Source organism: Phocoena phocoena, chromosome 19 (genome assembly GCF_963924675.1).
Source record: "Phocoena phocoena chromosome 19, mPhoPho1.1, whole genome shotgun sequence".
Taxonomy (NCBI): domain Eukaryota; kingdom Metazoa; phylum Chordata; class Mammalia; order Artiodactyla; family Phocoenidae; genus Phocoena; species Phocoena phocoena.
The window spans coordinates 20,385,405-20,410,968 of NC_089237.1; the positions used below are offsets into that span (position 1 = coordinate 20,385,405).

General features: G+C 37.4%; 1 protein-coding gene across 1 annotated transcript; it reads left to right on the forward strand.

Moving 5' to 3' along the window:
- Window positions 1-620: 620 nt before the first annotated feature.
- TOP2A (DNA topoisomerase II alpha) lies at window positions 621-25,414 on the forward strand. Its single transcript, XM_065896507.1, has 35 exons — window positions 621-641; window positions 1,509-1,664; window positions 1,881-1,971; window positions 2,386-2,449; window positions 3,938-4,083; window positions 4,277-4,374; window positions 4,630-4,842; window positions 5,189-5,362; window positions 5,552-5,653; window positions 5,768-5,905; window positions 7,283-7,421; window positions 8,441-8,598; window positions 8,899-9,024; window positions 9,688-9,798; window positions 9,943-10,048; window positions 10,140-10,249; window positions 10,503-10,595; window positions 11,001-11,115; window positions 11,206-11,327; window positions 12,536-12,684; window positions 14,444-14,675; window positions 14,864-14,998; window positions 15,123-15,323; window positions 15,502-15,697; window positions 17,613-17,704; window positions 17,808-17,972; window positions 18,097-18,180; window positions 19,066-19,248; window positions 19,568-19,658; window positions 22,776-22,928; window positions 23,144-23,267; window positions 23,388-23,431; window positions 23,852-23,992; window positions 24,435-24,634; window positions 25,286-25,414. Exons 1-35 carry the CDS (start codon window positions 621-623, stop codon window positions 25,412-25,414), a joined length of 4,602 nt encoding a protein of 1,533 aa, XP_065752579.1.
- Window positions 25,415-25,564: the final 150 nt, after the last annotated feature.

Genomic DNA, 25,564 nt, shown 5'->3' on the forward strand with positions numbered 1-25,564 from the left:
GGGGTGTCTGTCCAGAAAGCCGGCGCTGTTTCCTCAGGAAACGGAGTTAGGACTCCCGTTCTTCTCGCTAAAAAAAAAAACAACCCTCAGGATGGAGGACGGTTTTTAGATTTCAGTGGTCTGAAAGACGTTAGCAGCTCCTGAGGTATACATACCCTCCACTTCTCTCTTTTTACCCCAGCTCGGACCTCAGAAAAACCCCTCCCACTTCCACAGCGGATCTCTCTCAGAGTTACACACGGAGAACAAGCCAGCCCCTGTCATTGGCTAGCTTCCCTGTCCGTCTCTCGGCTACGATTCCGAGTGGTGCCTTTTGAATGTCCTCTAGTCCCGCTTCCCTTGCCTAATTGGTTCATTCGAACGGGCCCCCGGCCAGCTCAGTCATTCATTGGTGAATATGAAAGGACAGCTCTGATTGGCTTTTCTGATCGGTGCCAGTGAGAGCGCCTCAGGGATTGGCTTACCTGGTTTGGGCGGGCTAGCGGAACGCTCAAACCGGAGTGGAAGCGCTCTCTTAACCGACGAACGTCTGTGGAGAAGAGGTTTGCTCCGTGATTGTCTCAATTTGCTCCGGCTTAGTCGCTTGCAGGGTTCTCGAGCCGTCCTTCACGACCGTCACCATGGAGATGTCGCCACTGCAGGTACGACTCGCGGAAGGGTCGCGTCGCGGGGCCTCAACGCGGTCCGGCATCCCTTCGGCTGCCTGTGAGAGAGGGAGGCGCCTGGGCAGTGGTCCGGCAGAGGCTGACCGGGAGCCGGTGTTCCGCGTCGATCCGGGTCCCCTGGGCTCGGCGTGATCGCGAAGAGGCTGAAACCCCTTTCTCGTGCTAATAGTGAAGTATTATCGGCTAACCTGGCTTCTAGGGTGTGCAGTTGTGTTTTTACTGTGCCTAGGAATTCACTTAGTCCTGGAGTAGATCGGTGGGATCATGGTCCGCGTGGGGCTTTAAGCGGCGCAGACAGATGCTCTCCTCTTCTACCTGGGGCTGAAAATGGGATTGAACGCCCCTGACCTTGGAAGGGGCCGAGCCAGGCACAGGGTTCCCACCGTGCTGCCGGCAGCCCCGGGGTGCTCAAAATACATCCCTCCAGTGTTCAAAACGTTAACGTGCCCAAAGGATGGGACCCATAGCCTCGCAAACTGCTGCTGCTGCTGAATGAGAATCTATTATTTGCCTGGGACCTAGTAGGCACTCCGTAAATATGTGTGGAGTCGGTGAAAGAAGGGGGTGTATGCTATTGATGGCGTGTAACACGTAAAAATATTTCCATGTCGGACACTCTTGGCAAAATAATATGTCAATTTAAACGGACGCCTGGGAACCTGGCTGCAGTAACTTAAACTGCCACGTTGGTACAAAACGATGTCAGCTCCACTGATAACTACTAAAAGGCTGTGATTTGTTATAGTATGTGTAAGCAGGTCACTGTGATAGGTGTTTTGCTTATGGTTTCTGATACACCCGTGACTCAAAATACCTTCTCTTCAATTTTTAAAAATTTGTCAGCCTGTAAGTGACAATATGCAAGTCAACAAAACAAAGAAGAATGAAGATGCTAAGAAAAGACTGTCTATTGAAAGAATCTATCAAAAGAAAACACAACTGGAACATATTCTGCTCCGCCCAGACACCTACATTGGCTCTGTGGAATCAGTGACCCAGGTAAAACCAAGCTAATTAAATGCAGTTACCAAGTAGTTAAAATGTGTACTTTTCCAGGTTAATTTTCTGTACTTCATTTACTTGGAGTGTCACTGGAACTGACCTAATCTATCATGTATATTATCCTGCTAATCCAGAAGACTTTACAGTAATCATGATGGTAACATAGAATAAATATATGGTCAAAGTAACCATATTTCTTTGCCTTATTTCCAGCAAATGTGGGTTTACGATGAAGATATTGGCATTAACTGTAGGGAAGTCACTTTTGTTCCTGGTTTGTACAAAATCTTTGATGAGATTCTAGGTGAGTGTACTCTTTTTTTTTTTTAAACATCTTTATTAGAATATAATTGCTTAACGATGTTGTGTTAGTTTCTGCTGTATAACAAAGTGAATCAGCTATATGCAGGTGAGTATATTCTTTAATACAAAGGTCCACTGGTCAGATCCTTTCTAAGAAGTGTCATTCCTAGCAAACCTTCTGTAGCCAGAAATCCTATCTTTTCAAACAACAGTTGGCAAAGGTGAGGCAGTCTCCTGGAATCTAGGAAGTTGACTTCTTTCCTAGAAACAGGCCCATGAATAAAAATTGCTAAATGAACCTCATTAATGTTATTCCTGTGCTGCTTGCGATTTTTTTCTTTTTATGTCTTAGAGTTAAAGGATGTTTTTTAAAATACTTTAACTTTTTACCAATGTGTATTTTATCTTCTTTCAGTCAATGCTGCAGACAACAAACAAAGGGACCCAAAAATGTCTTGTATTAGAGTCACAGTTGACCCGTAAGTCTCTTGCTTAGTCTTTTGTTTTTTATAGCTCATTGTTACTGTTAGTTGCATTTACTTTGATTTATAGTAAAGTTGGCTTTTTTTAATTTTTTAATTTTTTTTTTAGGAGTTTATTAATTAATTTTTGCTGTGTTGGGTCTTCGTTTCTGTGCGAGGGCTTTCTCTAGTTGTGGCAAGCGGGGGCCACTCTTCATCACGGTGCACGGGCCTCTCACTGTCGCGGCCTCTCTTGTTGCGGAGCACAGGCTCCAGACACGCAGGCTCAGTAGTTGTGGCTCATGGGCCCAGTTGCTCCACAGCATGTGGGATCCTCCCAGACCAGGGCTCAAACCCGTGTCCCCTGCATTAGCAGGCAGATTCTCAACCACCGCGCCACCAGGGAAGCCCCCTGGCTTTTTTTTAAATGGGAGTTTGCAAAAGTGCAGAAAGGTAGAAGGCTAAAATGAACAATCTATGATACCTACAATCTAGATCCAACAGTTATCAACACTTTGCCATATTTGCTCCATCTATATTTTTTCTGAATCATTTCAAAATAAATTACAGACATTATGACACTTCATCCCTAAATATTTTAGTAAGCATCTCCACTAACTGCTCTAAGTATTCTGGAGTCTATAGGCGTAACTTTTTCTCATGATGCTATTCAAATAGTAAACCAGCAGGTGGTGATAGAGAATAATTTGATCTAACATTTCTGCTTATAAATGTCCCCCTTTGTGGGTAGTCAGGGTGTTGCTTCCCCTTGTTATTAGCCTGATGAGTTATAATATAAACTATACTTTAGACTCTTTTTGGGAAACGTGTTAATGATGTACTCAAATGCTCCTAAGGACTCGATATCATAGTCTTTTAAAAATGTTAAGCTAGATTTAGTTAGTCTTTTTTGTAGATAATACTCAGTACTATTTGTAATAAGAACCATAGTTTGTTTCCGGTTATAACTAAAATATATTATCTTCTGAGAATTAAAATAACTAAGAGATAAGTAAGTCCAAATAAATTTTTAGCATTTTATTAGCGAGCAGGGAAGTTTACAATTAATAATGTCCTTTCATATTTGTTTTGCAATGTACTTTGTTGGGTGGGAAAGCTAAGGGTGCTGGGACAGTACAGATGATCCCCTTAAAAGTGATATAATAATATTGTTTCCAAATTTTGTCCTTTTCTTTCCATTGGGCATAAATCATTTCCCTTTGTTTATCCTAACATTTTAAAATTTCCTATTTTTTCAATATTATCAGTGTCTGCTCAGGTGTTGGAAAAGGATTGATTTTTTTTTTTTCCTCTGGGCTCCTATTTCAGGAGTGTTAGGAACTAAGCATGCCGACGCTCAAAAGGTATATATGAAAAAGCATCATAAAGAAATTGAGACTTGTGAACTCATGTATTTTAGAGATAATAATATTTAAATATTAAAAAATATTAAGCACTACTTTAATATCTGTTTTATAAAAAATTTTTTCACTCTTCTTTTCTTAGGGAGAATAATTTAATTAGTATATGGAATAATGGAAAAGGTATTCCTGTTGTTGAACACAAAGTTGAGAAGATGTATGTCCCAGCTCTCATCTTTGGACAGCTCCTAACTTCTAGTAACTATGATGATGAAGAAAAGAAAGTAACGGGTAGAGTATTGAGGAAAATAAAAAACATATTTGTTGCTGAAAAAAAATACATCTTTTAAATGACTGTCTGTGGCATAAAGGTTAAAAGCATGGAAATAAATCTCTGTAATTGAATAACATTGCCAGTGATTAAGAAATAAAGCTGTTAATGAGATAAGAACAATTAAATAGTATTTTACATTTATTTGCCCAGGTGGTCGAAATGGCTATGGAGCCAAATTGTGTAACATATTCAGTACCAAATTTACTGTGGAAACAGCCAGTAGAGAATACAAGAAAATGTTCAAACAGGCAAGTAAATAGGTATCTTGTGCCTTGATTATAAATTGTACTATAGCAATTTATATTGGTATTAATGGTTTAACATAATTATAAGCTATTACATCATGGGAAATTATTCATAAACATATATTGGGGGGGTTGGGGGGTTTTTTGGTTTTTGTTTGTTTGGGAGGGTTTTTTAGGACTTGTAAATTTGCGTTATTTAGTTCTAGTTTGTGAGATTACTTGAATTTCTTCTCTCTCCTCTATTCTTTATTTCCATAGACATGGAGGGATAACATGGGGAGAGCTGGTGAGATGGAACTCAAGCCCTTTAGTGGAGAAGATTATACATGTATTACCTTCCACCCTGATTTGTCTAAGTTTAAAATGCAAAGCCTGGACAAAGATATTGTTGCACTGATGGTTAGAAGAGCATATGATATTGCTGGATCCACTAAAGATGTCAAGGTCTTTCTCAATGGAAATAAGCTTCCAGTAAGTACTTTCCTGGGTGTGGGCAATGAGGGGCTATTGTGATCATTGTCAAAGGCAATGCTGATTTTTTTTTTTTCCATCCCATATATTTTTCTTAACCACTTCTCAAATATGTTCCTGTAAAGAAAACATTATGCTACATTTTTTTAAATCAGTTAGCTCATTTTAAGGTCAATAAAGTCTTTCTCAAAGAATCTCCTAAATAAATCCTTTTGTGTCTTTTAATGACCATCCTCTTATGCCCATCAGTGAACACCATTTCATTAGTTTTGAAAAATCTTTACAATCTACTTTTTAATTTACTTTAAATAAATTTTTCATACTATTATTTTTAATTCCTGTTTAGATAAAAGGATTCCGTAGCTATGTAGATATGTATCTGAAGGATAAGGTAGATGAAACTGGCAATCCACTGAAAATTATCCATGAACAAGTAAACCCCAGGTGGGAAGTGTGTTTAACAATGAGTGAAAAAGGCTTTCAGCAAATCAGCTTTGTCAACAGCATTGCTACTTCCAAGGTAACTTTATTTTTGAATTATTAATCATGATTTACCTTTACATATAAGAATTATTGTTTAAATTTATAAAATGAACTTGAATATTTGGCTACCTTGGCATAAAGGAAGCTAAATTAGATTTTTTTTTTATGTTTTATTATTATAATTTTGCGGGTAATGAATTTACAGTTTGGTATTTTTCCTCATTAGGGTGGCAGACATGTTGATTATGTAGCTGATCAGATTGTGACTAAACTTGTTGATGTGGTGAAGAAAAAGAACAAGGGTGGTGTTGCAGTAAAAGCACATCAGGTATGATACTTTAACACAGTGTTCTTTTTCTAAAGTCAAGAAATAAGAGAAAGGCTATAAATAAAGCAAGGCATGAGTAAGGTTTTAGTGATTTATTATCAACTTTTACTGCAGGTAAAAAATCACATGTGGATTTTTGTGAATGCCTTAATTGAAAACCCAACCTTCGACTCCCAGACAAAAGAGAACATGACTTTACAAGTCAAGAGCTTTGGATCAACGTGCCAGTTGAGTGAAAAATTCATCAAAGCTGTGAGTACTTAGAGGAAAATAAAAAATAGAAGCACCTTCCTTTATTTTCCATTGCCCTTCTCACCCCTTTATTTCTCAGCAGAAATAAAGCTTCCTCCCACGTCTTCTCACTCTGAAAAGGAAATAAAAAAACAACTCTTACCTCTTACCAGGTCTTACCAAGCCCTTAATTACCATCTATACACCATCTATATTTACCCATTACATGTCACCAGTTTAGATCACTTCTGAATTTAACCCATCTAACTGCTTACCAAGCATTGAATGCCTAAAGTTGCTCTCAGTGGACACATCCAAAACTGAATTAGTTATCTCCGTACTAACTGATCGCCATACAAGGAACTCCCCCACCCCCAGAAAACAAAACTATTTCCTGTTTTAGTCAAAGGCCCCAACTAACCACTAGGTTGCATAAATCTAAATCCAAATTCCTTAATTTGGCCTGCAAGACCCTGCCATTTCCAACCTCATCTCAGTACCACTTTTCCTACATTATCTAAGCTTCACTTCTACTGGCTTTAAATTACTCAAAAGCAGAGTACTCTTCCCCTCCTTAGAGCTTTTTCACATTTCAGGCAGAGGATTACTCTGCCTGAAATGCTTTACACTTGGCTATTTTAAGTCTTTTTTTTTTTTTTTTTTAATATTTATTTATGCATGCATGCATGCTGTGCCGGGTCTTAGTTGTGGCACGTGGGATCTTCATTGCAGTATGCGGGATCTTTAGTTGCAGCATGCGGAATCTTTAGTTGCAGCATGCGGACTTCTTAGGTGCGGCATGCAGACTCTAGATGCAGCATATATGCAGGATCTAGTTCCCTGACCAGGGATCGAACCCAAGGCCCCTGCATTGGGAGCACAGAGTCTTACCCAGTGGACCAAAGGGAAGTCCCCAACTACTTTAGGTCTTTAATGTCATTTCCTCAGGAAAGCTTTTACTTTCTACTTCTTTCCCTAAGTTTGTTCCCATATAACACTGGACATGCATTACTATATGTAACATGCTTTTCACTTATCTGTATCACCTGTCACACTTGTAATTTCTCATTTTATTTCTGTCTTCCTCGTAGTAAACTAAACTCCTTGAGGACAAGGACCATGTCTAATTTGTTTTAACCAATAGATCTCCACATGCAGCTCAGTGCCTGGCACAATATAAGTATGTAGTCAGTAAATATTTATTGAATGAATGAACCCAAAGGAAGCAGCTCCCTCAGTAGTGGTAACCTGAGGCAGGAAGATGTGCCACCCTCTAACCAGACATTACTTTTCTACCTCTTTTCATCTTTGAATTCTTTTTATTTTTGTGTGAGCTCATTTGTACTCCAGATTTCTGACAGAACTCTTCTTCCCTAACATGAATCCTCTCATTTTCAGGCAATTGGCTGTGGTATTGTAGAAAGCATACTAAACTGGGTGAAATTTAAGGCCCAAGTCCAGTTAAACAAGAAGTGTTCAGCTGTAAAACATAACAGAATCAAAGGAATTCCCAAACTTGATGATGCCAACGATGCAGGTACACATTTAATAATGTTTCCAAACTTTAAATATCGTAGTTCAGTTATTTGTTTTATTCATTAACAGCATACTGTGGGTATTTTTCCCTTGACACTTAATACTCAATGGAATATTTGTACTTTGTTAAAAATCAACCAGTTCCCTGTTATTGAACACTTGGGTCGTTTCAATTTTTAGCTGTTAAAAGTAGTGTTGAGATGATTATTTTGGGGTATAAAACAAGAATGTTTATACAGTAATCTATTACCTAATGTAGAGGAGAAAAAAGTCTTCTCAACCTTCTTAGGTCCCTGGCTATCTCTGAAAATTAAACTGACAAAGACAGATTAACAGGAAAAAAGCATGTGAATTTATTTAATATGATTTTTTGTGACACCAGAAAATTGTAAGGAAATGCAGACCCAAAGAAATGGTTAAACCTAAGTGGTTTTATGCTAGCTTTGATGAAGAATGGAAAGTTGTGGAAAGATATGATAGGATAATGATTATGAGCTAAGTATAGTAAACTTGGGGAAACTTAGCAAGGCCTTTTCATTCAGATTCTTCTTGGTGACCCTCAATCTTGGATTAGAATATTCCTTTCCACCAGGTATAAAGAGGGCATCTCCTCGTGAGGGTCTTACGACATGCTTCAGGGACGAAGTTTAACGGGGAGGTCAGGAGATCTTTCTGCTTCTACCATTTTCTCAAAATTCCCTCAGCTTGAGATATTCAGTCTGCCAAGGTGCCATATTTTGGGGTAGCATGTCTTAAACCTCATCACCAACAAATATATTAAATGTAATATGATTATATGAATGTTTAGCAACAGTATAATTGTCATGAGAAATTAGTCTAAGAAACTTAAGACTTTATTAACTTACAAACTTAAGCTAAACTATGTATCTAATTACTTAGCTCCATTTGACTCCTCAGCCAACTTGTTATGAATTGTAAATTATTTGTGTTTTATCACATGTCTGAGTTAGTATATTTGAGGTTGAACTAAATGTGCTAATATTAATTTGTTTATTTTAGGAGGTCGAAACTCCACTGAGTGTACACTTATCCTGACAGAGGGAGACTCAGCTAAAACTTTGGCTGTTTCAGGCCTTGGTGTGGTTGGGAGAGACAAGTACGGGGTTTTCCCTCTTAGAGGAAAAATGCTTAATGTTCGAGAAGCTTCTCATAAACAGGTAGAATATACAAAAACTATCTTCAGAATCTAAATCTAATTTTATAATGCAGGACTTCATGCTTGTATTTCATTCCTTTATTGGGCATTTTGAAATACATCTTGGATATTTTTTTGTTATTTTAGGAAATTGGGTACACTGTAGCATATCTTAACAGATCTTTCTGCTTACGGACATATAGGCTAGTAACTCAAAATACTGGAGTTCAAGAAAACCCAAGCAACATATACTGTTGTAATTCTTTGTTCTTTTAAAGTTTATAAACAAAATAGTACTTTTTTGGCTATACATCCATTTCAGATAATGGAAAATGCTGAAATTAACAATATAATCAAGATTGTGGGTCTTCAGTACAAGAAAAACTATGAAGATGAAGATTCATTGAAGACTCTGCGTTATGGGAAGATAATGATTATGACAGATCAGGTCAGATTTGTTATCAAATATTTTAATTTTTAAAATTTTATTTATTTATTTATTTTTGGCTGTGTAATATACATACATACAGCGCACAGTCTTCATTGCTGTGCGCTGGCTTTCTCTAGTTGCAGCAAGCAGGGGCTACTCTTCGTTGCAGTGCACAGGCTTCTCATTGCGTTGGCTTCTCTTGTTGCGGAGCACGGGCTCTAGGCATGCGGGCTTCAGTAGTTGTGGCACACGGGCTCAGTAGTTGTGGTGCACGGGCTTAATTGCTCCGCGGCATGTGGGATCTTCCAGGACCAGGGTTCGAACCCGTGTCCCCTGCATTGGCAGGCGGATTCTTAACCACTGTACCACCAGGGAAGCCCGATAGCAAATATTTTAGATTGTTAACCTAAATTAAACACATCTTATTGTTGCATTGCTTTTCTGCCATGAAAGGAAATTACTTAACTGGAGCTTTGTTCATTATTTTTAATCCACATCTAATAAGATATATTATGTTTGTATTTTATGTATATTACATATATAAGTTAAGTGAGTCTGAATTTGAATAGCCTTTTTTTTAATCCCCATAGAAAATATTTTGAGAAATTACCAGTAAGTCAATCATAATCTTTTTAGTTTCTAAACAATTCTTTTGTGTTTTGGCTTTCCAAATATTTCTAGGACCAAGACGGTTCCCATATCAAAGGCTTGCTGATTAATTTTATCCATCATAACTGGCCCTCTCTTCTGCACCATCGTTTTCTGGAGGAATTTATCACTCCCATTGTAAAGGTATACTAATTTCTAAGATACCATAATGGATATTTTAAGGCCCTTCTCCTCAACCCTGGATACACATATAACCCCGGTGATGTATGATGGTATGCAGGGGACCCAGAAGTGTGGAAAGCCACAGCAATGTGTTTTTTACCTCAGGTGTCTAAAAACAAGCAAGAAGTGGCATTCTATAGCCTTCCTGAGTTTGAAGAATGGAAGAGTTCTACGCCAAATCATAAAAAATGGAAAGTCAAGTATTACAAAGGTTTGAAATGAAACTCACATAGAACTTCTCATTTTGTTATATACCATTGTACAATATTATATGGAGTAACTTGGTGTTCTTGGTTTTGTAGGTTTGGGCACCAGCACATCAAAAGAAGCTAAAGAGTACTTTGCAGATATGAAAAGACATCGTATCCAATTCAAATATTCAGGTCCTGAAGATGATGCTGCAATCAGCCTGGTGAGTTTGAGTGTATTTCATACATACCTTCTAGTTTTAGAAATCAGTGCTTCAACTATTCAATTGAAACATTTAAATTTTCATATAGTAAAATGTTTTATAAAATAGATTGTTTTTAGTAAGCATATCCCAAAGAAAGGAGCCAGATATTTTAGAAACTGAGTTTTTGTTGTTTATTTGTTAACTTTTTATAGAAGAAATATTTTGGAACCTATTCGTGCCAGTGACATCTTTTTCATCTTCTAATTTGTAGGCCTTTAGCAAAAAACAGATAGATGATCGAAAGGAATGGTTAACTCATTTCATGGAAGATAGAAGGCAACGAAAGTTACTTGGCCTTCCTGAGGTAAAAAAATGTTAAATGTATCTCACAAAATGTACTATTTATTACCTTTAGAGTTGACATTATAGCAAATTAAAGTTACTGAATAATAAGTACCTCAGTTAAAAAGTTAATGGATAACTATTTATAAATATCCTTACTCTTATTTAGACTGCTGCATAAATGTATTGGACCTGAAGGAAACTACAGTCAATGCACCTGTTTCCTGATTGTGCAGCAATTAAATTCATTTTGTCTTAAAACATATAAAATCCTTCATAATTCTTCGCTTCTGAGGGAGTTAGCAATTATCATAGAAGTGATAATGCTAGCGTGTGTCTTTGTTTTATTTTTGTATTAAGCATTGTTAAGACCAGTGATATTTTTTATTTTAAACTAGATCATGTAATACTCTCCTTGGTTCCTCAGGATTACTTATACGGGCAAACTACCACATATCTGACATATAATGACTTCATAAATAAGGAACTTATCCTGTTCTCAAATTCTGATAATGAGAGGTCTATCCCATCTATGGTGGATGGTGAGTTCTATTTTTATCATAAGATGGGAATCAATGCCCCGAAATGGTTCATTTGAGGATATTAATATTTGCACTTCTTTCATTTTAAAGGTTTGAAGCCAGGTCAGAGAAAGGTTTTGTTTACATGTTTCAAACGGAATGACAAGCGAGAGGTGAAGGTTGCCCAGTTAGCTGGGTCAGTAGCTGAGATGTCCTCTTATCATCATGGTGAGGTAAACACATAATCTATAATGTTTCCAGAAAGCATTATAGCAGAAATACCTGCAAAGTCGTTCTCCAAACAGTTGATGAAAGTATAAGCTATACATCCATAGTAGAGAACAATGTGGTGAAATATATCAAACTATAAAATTGCTTATGTTTTGACCTAACAAATCTGTTTATAAAAATAATGTTCCTGTAAGGATACTATAATAGATCAAAAGATATGCAAGGATCTGTGTTCAAAGAGATTTAGTGATGTTTGCTATAACTTTGTTATGCCAAAATTTAGACATGGAAAGTGTCCATCAATTGGAAAATTATTATAAATTATGACACATCTATGAATGGAATCAGTGATATAACTTAAGTAAATCTATATGTACTAACATTGAAGAATGTCCATGTTCTATTGTCAGATGAGGGAAGAGAAAAAAGAGGCAGAATAATACTTGAAGGATACACTCCAAATCGTTAACTTTGGTTATCTCTGGGAATTGGAAAGGGCAACTTTCCAATTTTTCATATATGTCTAAATTGTTTGACTTTATATCAATGCAAACATACACCTGTTCATTTTTTATTTTGTAATTGAAATTGCTTTTTTGCATTTATTATGTAAAACAGTTTTAAAGAATTAGATTGCCTATAAGTTTCTGGAACTTTAAAGGTAATGATTGTCTTGCTTGTTGCTTCAGTCAAAATATAGCAGGTACTCAATACGTGTTCACATAATAAACATTTGTTGAATGCTTAGCATGTACCAAGTATACAAAGATAAATCATACATGTTCTCCACCTTTAAGGTATAATCACAGCTTAACCAGAGGATTATATCACACACACACACACACACACACACACACACACACACACACCCCCGTATAGAATAGTGATACATGCTAGAATAGAAATGAGCAAAGTGTTTCACACAAAGGAGGAAGTATTTCATTCTGCTGAGGGTGAATAGAGGAGCTATACCTTCAAGGTTGAGTAGGACTTGATAGAAATTACTGGAAGGCAAGATCCCTGAACTTGGAGCCAGAATTCTTAGGTTTAGGGTACTACTCCTGCCATGTATTTATCTGGGAAAAGCCAATAAATATCTACACTTCATAAAACCTTACAGGATTATAGTGAAACACACTCATGATAACAAACACGTTATTATCGAGAGACTACAGATTAGATTAATGAATCTTTTTCCCCCCACCCACAGATGTCACTAATGATGACCATTATCAATTTGGCTCAGAACTTTGTGGGTAGCAATAATCTGAACCTCTTGCAGCCCATTGGTCAGTTTGGTACCAGGCTGCATGGTGGCAAGGATTCTGCTAGTCCTCGATACATCTTCACAATGCTCAGGTGGGTATGCTTCCGATTTTTTTGTGAATTGCCATTTCCAATTTTGAAGTATTGTGAGATTTAGTTGACCAAAAATAGAAAAATCCAGTTAATCGGAAAATAGATTTTTGATGCAGATGCTTGGATTATTAATTGCTTAAAACTAGCTCTTTAAAGTTTAACTATGCTACTGTTTGCAATGAGTAGAAAGTCAAAATTCTATTTCAGTTTGATAGCTTAGCCTTTGTATCCCTTAGAAGTATTGTTTCCTTGCCAAACTATAAATGGTTTTACTCCCATTTCTTTTATTTTATTCTCTTTCTCCATATAGAGCTGTGGTTCTCAACCAGGGTAGATTTTACCCTTCAGGGGACATGTGGCAATGTCTGGAGACATTTTTGATTGTCATGACTAGGGAGCTATGCCACTGGCATCTAGTGAGCAGAGGCCAGGGATATTGCTAAACACTCTGTAATGCACAGGGCGGCACCCCCACGGCAAAGAACAAAGATGGCAGTAGTGCCGAGGTTGGGAAACCCTGTAGAGTTTGAGCCGGAGTAAAGAAGAACTTGATTCTTCTTAAATACCACAAGTTGAAATTTTACTTCCTTTACAAGTCTGTGGAAAGTACATTATGAGTGGTCAGTTTTCACCTGTCATCTTATTCAACTTTTCAACAGCATAGGGTACGGTAATCACTCCATCCTTGAAAGTCTTCTTTCATTATTTGTTCTCCAAGACACCAGACTGTTGGTTCTCCTCCCTATTAGTCTTCACTGGGTCATTCTCATCTTCCCAACCTCCAAATACTGGCCTGCCCTAGGGCTCCTTCATCAGACCTCTTTCCACTAACTATACTGCCTTCCCATCCATGGATGGTACCTCGTACATCCAGTCTCATAGCTCCAGCCCTACCCTCTAAATTTCATGTCCCCTCTCAACATTTACCACCTGGATGTCTAATAAGTATCTCAAACGTTAAATTCAAAACCATATCCTTAGTCCCTTTCTCAGTAAATGGAAAGCCATCCTTCTAATTCTCAGGCTCAAAATTTGGAGTTACCTTTGACTCCTTTTCTCCACACTTGCATCCCTGTGGGCCCCACATTGGAAAAATACTAAGCCACCCCATTCATTATATTCATACAGACTATTATAGTCTACCATTCTTCTTTCTTTTGACAGCCAATTGATTTTTTAAAATAGGTTACTGTGGTTCAGAACCTTCCAACTTCTTCATTCAGAGAAAAACTAAAGCCCTATTTTAGCAAACCAGACCCTATATGATATGTGCTCCCACTCCCCATGTCTTTTGATTCCATCTCCTACTATCTCTGCTTCAAACACACCTGGCCTCTTTGCCTATAGTCAAACATGCCTTCAGGGCCTCTGACTTACTGGTCCCTCTGCTTGCAGTACTCTTTCTCTCAGTTTCTTCTCTGCTCAAATGTTATCCTATCAGAAAGTGCTTACCATTCCTTAGCATCCCCTCAATCAATCTTAGCTACTTTATTTTTCTATTTAGCATTTACCGTACCGCCTGACAAAATGCCTGTACTAGAATATCTCCCTATACTGAGCTCCTTAAAGACTGAGGCTTTATATCTGCAGTGCCTGGCATGTAGAAAGTACTCACTAAATAATATTGGTAAATGAATATTAGTCAGCAAGTAAAGCCAAAGTAATTTTCATGTATATATCTGAGATAACATATGTTCTTTCCGTGAAAGTTCTGTCAAAGCCAATATTTTTCTAAAATAACATTCTTTGTTTTCTTTAGCCCTTTGGCTCGGTTGTTATTTCCACCAAAAGATGATCACACGTTAAAGTTTTTATATGATGACAACCAGCGTGTTGAGCCTGAATGGTACATTCCTATTATACCCACGGTGCTGATAAATGGCGCTGAAGGAATTGGTACTGGGTGGTCCTGCAAAATTCCCAACTTTGATGTTCGTGAAGTTGTGAATAACATCAGACGTTTGATGGATGGAGAAGAACCTTTGCCAATGGTAACTATTCTGTGGTACTAGGAACCTTATTAGTTTTCCTCTGGTTTCAATTCAGCAGTTGATATGGTTAAAGAAGACACAAATAGAAAATTTATTTCATGCTTAATGTTAGATTTACTGTTTAATGCTGTTGGAATTTGTTTTAGTATCACATTTAGAAAATATTCTTTTTTAAAATACTAATTTAGCTTCCAAGTTACAAGAACTTCAAGGGTACTATTGAAGAGCTGGCTCCAAATCAATATGTGATTAGTGGTGAAATGTCTATTCTTAATTCTACAACCATTGAAATCTCAGAGCTTCCCATCAGAACATGGACCCAGGTAAGTAATTATGGGTTTCTCTTTTGATTTTTGTGATAGGGGAAACACCTTTTATACTGATGTTTGTTGAATATTCAGGAGCCTATGTTTGAGAAACTTACAAAAGGATTCTTTCTTTCTTTAGACATATAAAGAACAGGTTCTAGAACCCATGTTGAATGGCACTGAGAAGACACCCCCTCTGATAACAGATTACAGGGAATACCACACAGACACCACTGTGAAGTTTGTTGTGAAGATGACTGAAGAAAAACTGGCAGAGGCAGAGAGAGTTGGACTACACAAAGTCTTCAAACTCCAAACTAGTCTCACATGCAACTCTATGGTATGTCTTGTTTCATGAGAAATATGTATGTTTCCATTTATATTAAAGATTAATATCAATTTTTAAAGGATATCTTAGGCTACTTTTACAGTTTCAAAGGATAAAGTCATTTCTCTAAAACGATTAAAGTTTAGCCAATTTATCTGTTGTTGACTCCAATCTTGTTTTTCTTTTCTAGGTGCTTTTTGACCACGTAGGCTGTTTAAAGAAATACGACACAGTGTTGGATATTCTAAGAGACTTCTTTGAACTCAGGCTTAAATATTATGGATTAAGAAAAGAATGGCTTCTAGGAATGCTTGGCGCTGAATCTGCTAAACTGAATAATCAGGCTCGCTTTATCTTAGAGAAAATAGATGGCAAAATAATCATTGGTATGTTTTTGGAACAATAACTTCCTGTACTAAAATTACTATCGTACCTCACTTCCTTTAAACATTTTTGGCGAGAGGGATGATGGAGAGGGCGGGCAAAATCCGTTTATTTCCACTGGTTACACGTACAAGTATTTCTTTCAAATACCTAAATTAGCATTTATAGTTTAAAAGAGATAGCTTTTCCTAGATTGAGCATCGTGAGAAATCAAGATTTAGTTAACATTTAGACAGGAAGAGAACAGAGAGCTAGAAGAGGTCCCAGTGTAAACTGATTGATAAAGAGCAGAGATAAGTCTGATAGAAAAACAAAAAAAGGAAGGAGGATTTTAAATGGCTTATATTATAAGTAAATGGTATACTCAAGACTGAAAGTTATGTCTAAGGGAATTTTTTTAAGACATTCTAGAAGCAACTAAATCAGAGTTTAAGTAACCAGGAAGAAAACAGTTTTGACTAAAGCTGGAGGGTTGAAAGAAATGGCTCAGCTCTGGCCAGAGTAAACTAGAAAAGCCAGGTAACTATGGGTTGTAGTAGCAAGTCCCAAAACATGACAACACAAGTTACCAGTGATCACAGGATCATTTTCTGATGGTACATGAAAATGTTTAACTTAGTAGTTACATGTTCATTTTCATGGATATTTTAAAATACAGTAATGATGGCATATCAGTCCCCTAATTTCACAGATGATATTGCTTAAGACAAAGCTAAAATAAGTAATATTGGATATGACTCAAGGAAAAATAAAAAGTAAAGAGTATTTAGTTGACTGGAATTTAGGAAATACTAGTGACTATCCAGTCTTCTTGAGGAGTAAATATAGAGGGCCTAAAAGTGTGACCTATATCAAGTTAATTGATGAAAGGTTGTACTCAAAACCTCACTCTATTATAGCTAGTAACTCTCAGTGTCCCTCAAAGTCTAACAAATTGACTGCAGTAAACTTTGGGAGAGGGGTGCTATAGAAAAAAGGGAACAAATGCATAATAGGGGACTATAATCAAGAGAAATCAATGTCTGAATGGGTGGCACTAAAAACTTGCCCACTCAGGTGTTGAAATTAAAAGACCAGGGAGGAGACTCCCCTGGTTGCGCAGTGGTTAAGAATCCTCCTGCCGGGCTTCCCTGGTGGCGCAGTGGTTGAGAGTCCGCCTGCCGATGCAGGGGACACGGGTTCGTGCCCCGGTCCTGGTAGATCCCACATGCCACCGAGCGGCTGGGCCCGTGAGCCATGGCCGCTGAGCCTGCGCGTCCAGAGCCTGTGCTCCGCAACGGGAGAGGCTCCTCCTGCCAATGCAGGGGACATGGTTTCAAGCCCTGGTCCGGGAAGATCCCACATGCCACGGAGCAACTAAGCCCGTGTGCCACAACTACTGAGCCTGCGCTCTAGAGCTCGCAAGCCACAACTACTGAGCCTGCGTGCCACAACTACTGAAGCCCGCGTGCCTAGAGCCTGTGCTCCGCAACAAGAGAAGCCACCGCAATGAGAAGCCTGCGCACCGCAACGAAGAACAGCCCTGGCTCGCCACAACTAGAGAAAGCCCATGAGCAGCAGTGAAGACCCAACACAGCCAAAAATAAATAATAAATAAATAAATTTTAAAAATAAATAAATAGAAGACCAGGGAATATAATTGAGGTCAATATTTATCAGAAATAAAGGTTTTGATTGTCTTGTTATTCAAGTTATGGTTAAGTCACTACCTCATATATGATTTGACTGCCCCCTTGTGGTAATTTACATTTGTCAGTGGTTTAGGAGCAGACTTGACTATCCACCAGGATGTACAAATTTATGGAAGAAGACAGTTTAATCTCCAGTTTTAATCTTTTCACTTAATATGGTAAAACCTTATCCCTTTCCTAAAATATTGCTCAAAACTACTATCTCTGTTCACATTTGTTTAAACAGAAAACAAGCCTAAGAAAGAATTAATTAAAGTTCTGATTCAAAGAGGTTATGATTCGGATCCTGTGAAGGCTTGGAAAGAAGCCCAGCAAAAGGTAATTTCTTGGTTAGCATTTTCTGTATTATTAAAGACTACGTATAGTCTAATGTCTATGTTTCGCATTTCCTACTAAAGCTACATTTTAATTTCTCCTTTAGGTTCCAGATGAAGAAGAAAATGAAGAGAGTGACAATGAAAAGGAAACTGAAAAGAGTGACTCCGTAACAGATTCTGGACCAACCTTCAACTACCTTCTTGATATGCCTCTTTGGTATCTAACCAAGGAAAAGAAAGATGAACTGTGCAAACTAAGAAATGAAAAAGTGAGTTGTTGATGGATAGTACATGTTGCTTGGTTGTATTCCAATGGTGAAAGTAAATTGTGTGCTTTGGGAAAACGCTGTTTATGCACATAAATTAACTTAATTTTCTGACTGTCTTATGAAGGAGCAAGAGCTAGAAACATTAAAGAGAAAGAGTCCATCAGATTTGTGGAAAGAAGACTTGGCTGCTTTTATTGAAGAGCTGGAGGTATGTAGTTTATAATGCCTGTGTTAGAATTTTTATTAATGAAATAATGTATTCTAGCAATATACCTCTTTGTCAAGAAATTTCACAATTGGCAATAGAAAGAATATAGGAGGCATGGAGATACATTCCAAGATAACACATAAAATAACAGATTGTTAGAAACTAGTTAGAATAAAGTAAATGGTGCCAAGAAACATACTACCTAAAAGTTTTTGGACAAAGAGGGGAAAGGGCAGGAGTTGATTTTTCACCTATTGGGACTGAGAAGATACAGAGAATTCAAACGCGGAAGAAAACCAGCCCAGTCCCTCAAGTAAACCTGAAAGGACAAAAACAGTTTCCTTCAGGGCTAGCTAATCAGTAGTTCCAGGAGATCCTCTGTTACCAAAATTGCTAATGTGGTTTGTTCTCCAGTATTATCTTAACATAAGAAAAAGTATTTCATAAATTAAGATAAAAGGCCTAACATGTAGATTTATATTATTGTACTTCAAGTTTGGATGTCCAGCTTGTAATCGGTTGATTGGATAAATGTACATTACTGGAATCACATCCTTTCTTATTTCTTAATTGAGTTTACAAAGTGTGCCTTAATGTTGGTGGTATACTTGATAGAACAGCTTATCACAAATTTATGTTAAGATGTAACAAATTGAAATCAGTTTAACCGTTGCCTTTTATTCTGTCCCTATAAAGTGGCATCGATGCTGTAATGTCTTTGTTAGCTTATAAACTTGCTTTCTTTTTTTTTTTCTTACATCTTTATTGGAGTATAATTGGTTTGCAATGATGTGTTAGTTTCTGCTTTATAACAAAGTGAATCAGTCATACATATGTTCCCATATCTCTTCCCTAAACTTGCTTTCTTATATCAACCTTTTGTAGGCTGTTGAAGCAAAGGAGAAACAAGATGAACAAATAGGACTTCCTGGGAAAGGTGGGAAAGCAAAGGGGAAAAAAACACAAAGGGCAGAAGTTTTGCCTTCTCCATGTGGAAAAAGAGTCATCCCCCAAGTGACCATAGAGATGAAAGCAGAGGCAGAAAAGAAAATTAAAAGAAAAATTAAGGTAATACTCTTGAAAGCATTATACATAAAACACTTTAAATATTTTCCCACTTAAAATTGAACTAATCATAAAACTTCTAATACCATACTCAGGAATTTATCAACTAATCATAACTTTCCTTTCTTATGAGCCTGATTTTTTTAATGTTTAAGTATCTTGAAAAAGTCATACCCATACCCTTCTTTATTCAGAGCTCTTAGCCAAAATACAAAGGAAAAAAAATCACTCTTTGACAGATATATATTTGTATATTTGACCTTATATTATTCCAAATAATAAACGGGCAGAACTTAACCATTTTTGTCTTGCTATCTTTTAGAATGAAAATACTGAAGGAAGCCCTCGAGAGGATGGAATGGAAATAGAAGGCCTAAAACAGAGATTAGAAAAGAAACAGAAAAGAGAACCAGGTATTAAAACATTTTAAGGAAAATTAGTTGAGACTAAATTATGTTTGTTACCTAGTACGTTCCATATAGATGTTCAAAAGTTCTTATTGAGGTACATGAAGAAGGGCTATATCTGAAGTATACTTGAACTTCCCTAACATTGTCCTTGGGATTTGATTTATTTTAGAAGAGATCATTTTGTAATGAAATACTTTGTTGGGATCTAAAGAAAGTGTTCAGTTTTTTAGATTTCACTTTCTAGCCAGTTATGAGGTTTTAATATATGTAATATATTCATATGTAAAGCTTCTTGAGGACAGTCACCATATCTTAGTCATGTTGTTTTATCCCTAGAGTTCAACACTATGCCTGGGATATACTTAACACTCACTCAGTAAATTAAATAGAAGTAAAAATTCTGTTAACCATTTGATTATGCCTTTACTGAATATCTACTTTTTTCTGACTTCTTCATTGAGATATTCACATACCAAATTCACTCATTTAAAGTGTACCATTCAGTGGTTTTAGTATACTCAGTTTTAGAACAGTTTCTTGTCCTGGAAAGAAACACTGTACCCAATTACTGGTCACCCCCCCCCATTTTCTCCCAACTCCCCCTCCCTCTAGGCAACCACCAATTTACTTTCTGTGTCTAGATTGCCTATTCTGGACATTTCATATGAATGGAATCATATAATACGTTCTTCTGTGGCTGGCTTCTTCACTTAGCATGTTTTCAAGGATCATTCATGTAGTAACATGTATCAATACTTCATTCTATTTTGTTGCCAAATAGTTTTTCATTGTATGAATATACCACATTATATTTATTTGTTCACCAGCTGCTAGATATTTGAATTGTTTCCACTTTGGGGCTTTTATATTTCTTTGGCGAAATGTCTATTCAGATCCTTTGCCCATTTTTTAATTGGGTTATTTATCTTTTTATTGTTGAGTTAGTTGTAAGAGTTCTTTATATTCCAGATGCCAGACCTTTATCAGATATATGATTCTCAAATATTTTCTGCCAGCCTGTGGATTATCTTTTCATTTTCTTGATGGTGTCCTTTGAAGCACAAGTTTTTAATTTTGATGAAGTCTAATTTATCTTTTTTTTTTCTTTTGTTGCTCATGTTTTTGGTGTCATATCTAATCTTTTGCCAAATCCAAGGTCATTAAGATTTACCCCTAGGGTATTCCCTGGCAGTCTAGTGGTTAGGACTCCATGCTTTCATTGCTATGGGCCCGAGTTCAGTCCCTAGTTGGGGAACTAAGATCCCACAAGCTGTGCGGCATGGCGAAAAAGAAGAAAAGAAAAGATTTACCCCTTATTTTCTTCTAAGAGTTTTTAGTTTTAGCTCTTACATTTAGGTAATTTTGAATTAAGTTGTATATGGCATAAGGAAGGGGTCAACTTCATTCTTTTGCATGTGGATATCCAGTTGACCCAGCCCCATATATTGAAAAACCTTCTTCCCTGTTGAATTGTCTTCACCATTGCCAAAAATCTATTGACCATAAATATTAAGGTTTATTTATGGATTCTTAACTATTCCATTGATTGATGTATATGTCTATCCTTGAGTATCTACTTTTGATAGATAACGTTCAGTTCTGTGGGGAATACAAAGATGAATAAAACAAATGGAAACATCTTAGTATTAAAAAGAAGTAATGAAAGTATGTTGTGTGTGCTGTGTTGTGGAAAGTTATATATTGGCCTTATAATACAGCACATATTTAACTTTAAACCTACCTAGCAATCGATTAGCATATAAAAGCAGTGAATCAGATAAGTATTTTGAACATTCACGTTTCCCATCACTATCTCAAATCTTGTGAGGACACAAGAAGTGGGGAAGCATGGCACTTACCCTCAAGAGGTTTATCAGGAAAGAAAGGTAAAGCAGTACATACTAGCCATTGTAGGGATAGAGAAAGGTGAGATCAGTGTGGGTACATGTAGATTGCAGAGGCTTTGTGAAAGAGGTAAAACTTGGTTTAGAGTCTTAAAGATTGGGTAAGATTTAGGTATCCTAGACTGGGAGAGGGCAAATGGACATATAATATGCATGGGACGATGAGAAGGCCCCTTAACAGAGTGGAAAATAGTAGAAAATAGTTAAACCAGATTATGGAGAGTTAGAAAACCAGGTTGTTGGAGGAGGGTGGATAAGATTAGATTCAACTAGGAGATATGAAATAGGTAGGTGTTTGAAGGAAGAATATGAAGAAAGGACTAAGTCAGATCAATAAGGAGTCTGTCCTTATCTTTGGGCCTAGATGAGGGAAATAAATAGCAAAGGATTGGTATGAGAGACGTTTGAGGAAAAGAATTAACAAGACTTAGTGACTTTAAACCTCCTTAACTCAGCCATTAAATGCTCCTCGAGGTTCGGGCCCAGCCATTCTGTTCCCTTCGAGCCGTTCCCCTCGCCTTGACTTCAGCAGTAACCTTCTGTTGATCTTGCATCTGTTCTTGTGCCTTTCCCATCTCCACACTACAGTCTGAGAGAACTCTAAAATGCAAATCTGGTCATATTTGTTCCCTGTTTAAAACAAAATCCTTAACAAGACCAGCCACTCTCTTGGGACTTCCCCGGTGGTCCAGTAGTTAGACTCCGCCTTCCAATGCAGGCGGCGGCGCAGGTTCGATCCCCGGTCGGTCAGGGAACTAAGGTCCCACATGCCGCGGGGTGCAGCCAAAGATTTTTTTAAAAAGACCAGCCACTCTCCCTCTGACTTCTGTTTTCCAGCCATAATGGATTTCTTTCAGTTTCCTAAGTGCACTATGTTTTCTCACAGGGCTTTGTACATGTTATTTCCTAAACTGGAATGTTTTGTCATCCAGCTCCCTTCAGCTAGTTAACTTAAGCATCTCTTTCTTGGAAAACCCTCTTATTTATATACATATGCATACATACTACATGCCCTATGTAAACATATATACCATGTGGGATTAGATAACCAAACTATAAGCTCCACAGAAAGGGGGACTATGTCCTTTACTGTTCACCATTCTATTCCCAGTACTAGCACAGAGTTCAATAAATATTTGAAGGATGGATGGATGATAGATGGAGAAAAGTGAGTCAAAGAATATGTAAACATGGTTAATTCCTATCTCCCTTCCAGGTACCAAGACAAAGAAACAAACTACATTGCCATTTAAACCAGTCAAGAAAGCCAAAAAGAGAAACCCCTGGTCTGATTCGGAATCAGATATAGGCAGTAACGAAAGTAATTTTGATGTCCCTCCCCGAGAAAAAGAGCCACGGAGAGCAGCAAGTAAGGAAGAGTGAAGATTTGAATGGGCAATCTATTTCAAGGCACATAATCCCAGAAATTGTTATATCTTAGAGCAGTAATTACATTTTTGAGAAACTAAAACATCTTTTAGAGGATTAAACTGAAGCTTATATCTTCAGGAAATGTTATATTAATCTGTGGATTAAATATTTCTCCTATTATCCTGATTCTTTGTATATGTATATTTTTAACAGCAAAAACCAAATTCACAATGGATTTGGATTCAGATGAAGATTTCTCAGATTTTGATGAAAACACTCAAGATGAAGATTGTGTCCCATCAGATGCTAGTCCACCTGGGACCACAACCTCCCCAAAGTAAGCATCCTCTCTAAGAGGGATTTTATCATGATTGTTTTTAATAGCTGATGATATATTCTTTGTTGTTTGACACATTTAGAATTGGTCATCAGGATTTTTTTATTATTATTATTCTAGACATACTAACAAAGAACTGAAGCCACAGAAAAGTGCCACATCAGGTATGTTAAGTAAAAATACTGAGATGTCTGCTTTACTGGAGCACTCAGGTCCACCCGGCTTCTAACCTGGCCTACATTATCCAAGTCCTGTCTTTGAAAATAAATGTGGGTTCTTGTTAGCATTACATTGATATTGTTCATTAGGTTTAGTTTTGCACATAAATAGGTTCTACATTTAAACTAAATGTACTAAAAGTAATCATTTGCTTGCCAGGTACTATGCTAGGTGCTAGAGATACAAAAACTTAACTGTTTGCTCATGAAGAACTCAGTAACCAGAACAGAGTTATAAAAGTGTGTTTGACATATTCCAGGAAAGTCACAGACTTTGTGCTTAAATAGAAATTCAGAGCAGGGACAAAAGCAGTAAACAGATTTTCATGTATTGCTCATATGTATTATTTTCCTTTCCATTTGAAGTAACGGACCTTAACGCTGATGATGCCAAGGATAATGTACCACCTCCTCCAAGCTCTCCTGCTACTGATTTCCCAGCTGTAACTAAAACCATAAACCCTGTTCCTAAAAAGAATGTGACAGTGAAGAAGACGGCAGCAAAAAGTGAGCCTCAGTCTTTGAGATGGGTTAATATTGGGATTAACTACTGGCTGCCACAAGTCAGCTTCAATTTTTATTCCCCAAATTTACTATAGATATTGAAATCAAGCCTTTACCAAATGAAAACAAATCTTTAGATCTTCATAATCAAAACTGCTAGTCAAAAGGTTTAAAAATAGCATGTTTCTCAAAATGCCAGGTGTTAGTTAGCTCATTTCTATGACAGGGATGGGAGTTAGAAACAGTTGCAAATGTTTAACATGAAGCATATACCTACAAAAAAATCATATGCTTAAGAATACTTTGATTCTCTAATGCATTTCATCTCTGTTAGGTTGTCTTTTCCTATGTTGAATATAAGCAGTCAACAGGTTGCTAAAGAAGGTTCACTGTGGGAACAATTCAGCTAAGAGTGCCCCTGACAAATTCCTGTGTTCACTTGCAGGTCAGTCTTCCACCTCTACTACAGGGGCCAAAAAAAGGGCTGCACCAAAAGGAACCAAAAAGGATCCAGACTTGGATTCTGATGTCTCTAAAAAGCCTAATCCCCCCAAAACCAAGAGTCACCGCAAAAGGAAGCCGTCCACTTCTGATGATTCTGACTCTAATTTTGAGAAAATGATTTCTAAAGCAGTCACAAGCAAGGTATTTATCCTAGTCAGTCCTTTTGCTGTAGGTATTTTGAAGCACATAACCAAGCTTTGCTCCTAATAATTTGGCACATTTTTAAGGAAATAAATTTAAATCCCATAGTCCGTTGGCCTTTTACTCTATGTAGTTTAGTTATAAAAAAGTTAAATATGCCACTAATTAGTCAATGAGAGAGTTGCCTTCGGTCTATTTCTTTCCTTCTTTCTATTTTTTTTAATTTATTTATTTATTTTTGGCTGCGTTGGGTCTTCATTGCTGCACGTGGGCTTTCTCTAGTTGCCGCGAGCAGGGTCTACTCTTCGTTGTAGTACGCGGGCTTCTCACTGTGGTTCTCTTTTGGAGCACGGGCTCTAGGCACACAGGCTTCAGTAATTGTGGCACGCGGGCTCTAGAGCGTAGGCTCAGTAGTTGCGGTGCACAGGCTTTGTTGCTCTGAGGCATGTGGGATCTTCCCGGACCAGGGCTCGAACCTGTGTCCCCTGCATTGGCAGGCGGATTCCCTGTGCCACCAGGGAAGTCCCAATTTCTCACTACTCATTAGAAGGTGGAAAACTCCTTGAGTTGTAGTCTGTTGATATATTTTTTGCATCAAAATTCTGCTGTCAGGTTGACATTGTACAAACTACTTGGGCTTTTCTCTTTTAGAAACCCAAGGAGGACAGCGATGACTTCCATCTGGACTTGGACTCAGCTGTGGCTTCTCGGGCAAAATCAGGACGGACAAAGAAACCTATAAAGTACCTCGAAGAATCAGATGAAGATGATCTGTTTTAAAATGTGAGGTGATTATTTTAAGTAATTGTCTTATTGAGCTCAAGACTGGTTTTAAATTTGTGAATCTCAGTTTCTTCCCCTCTGAATTTAGTTTGGGGAAGGTAGTTTTAATTCAGAACCATCAAAGTGAAGTAGAGCCCAAGTGTCCCT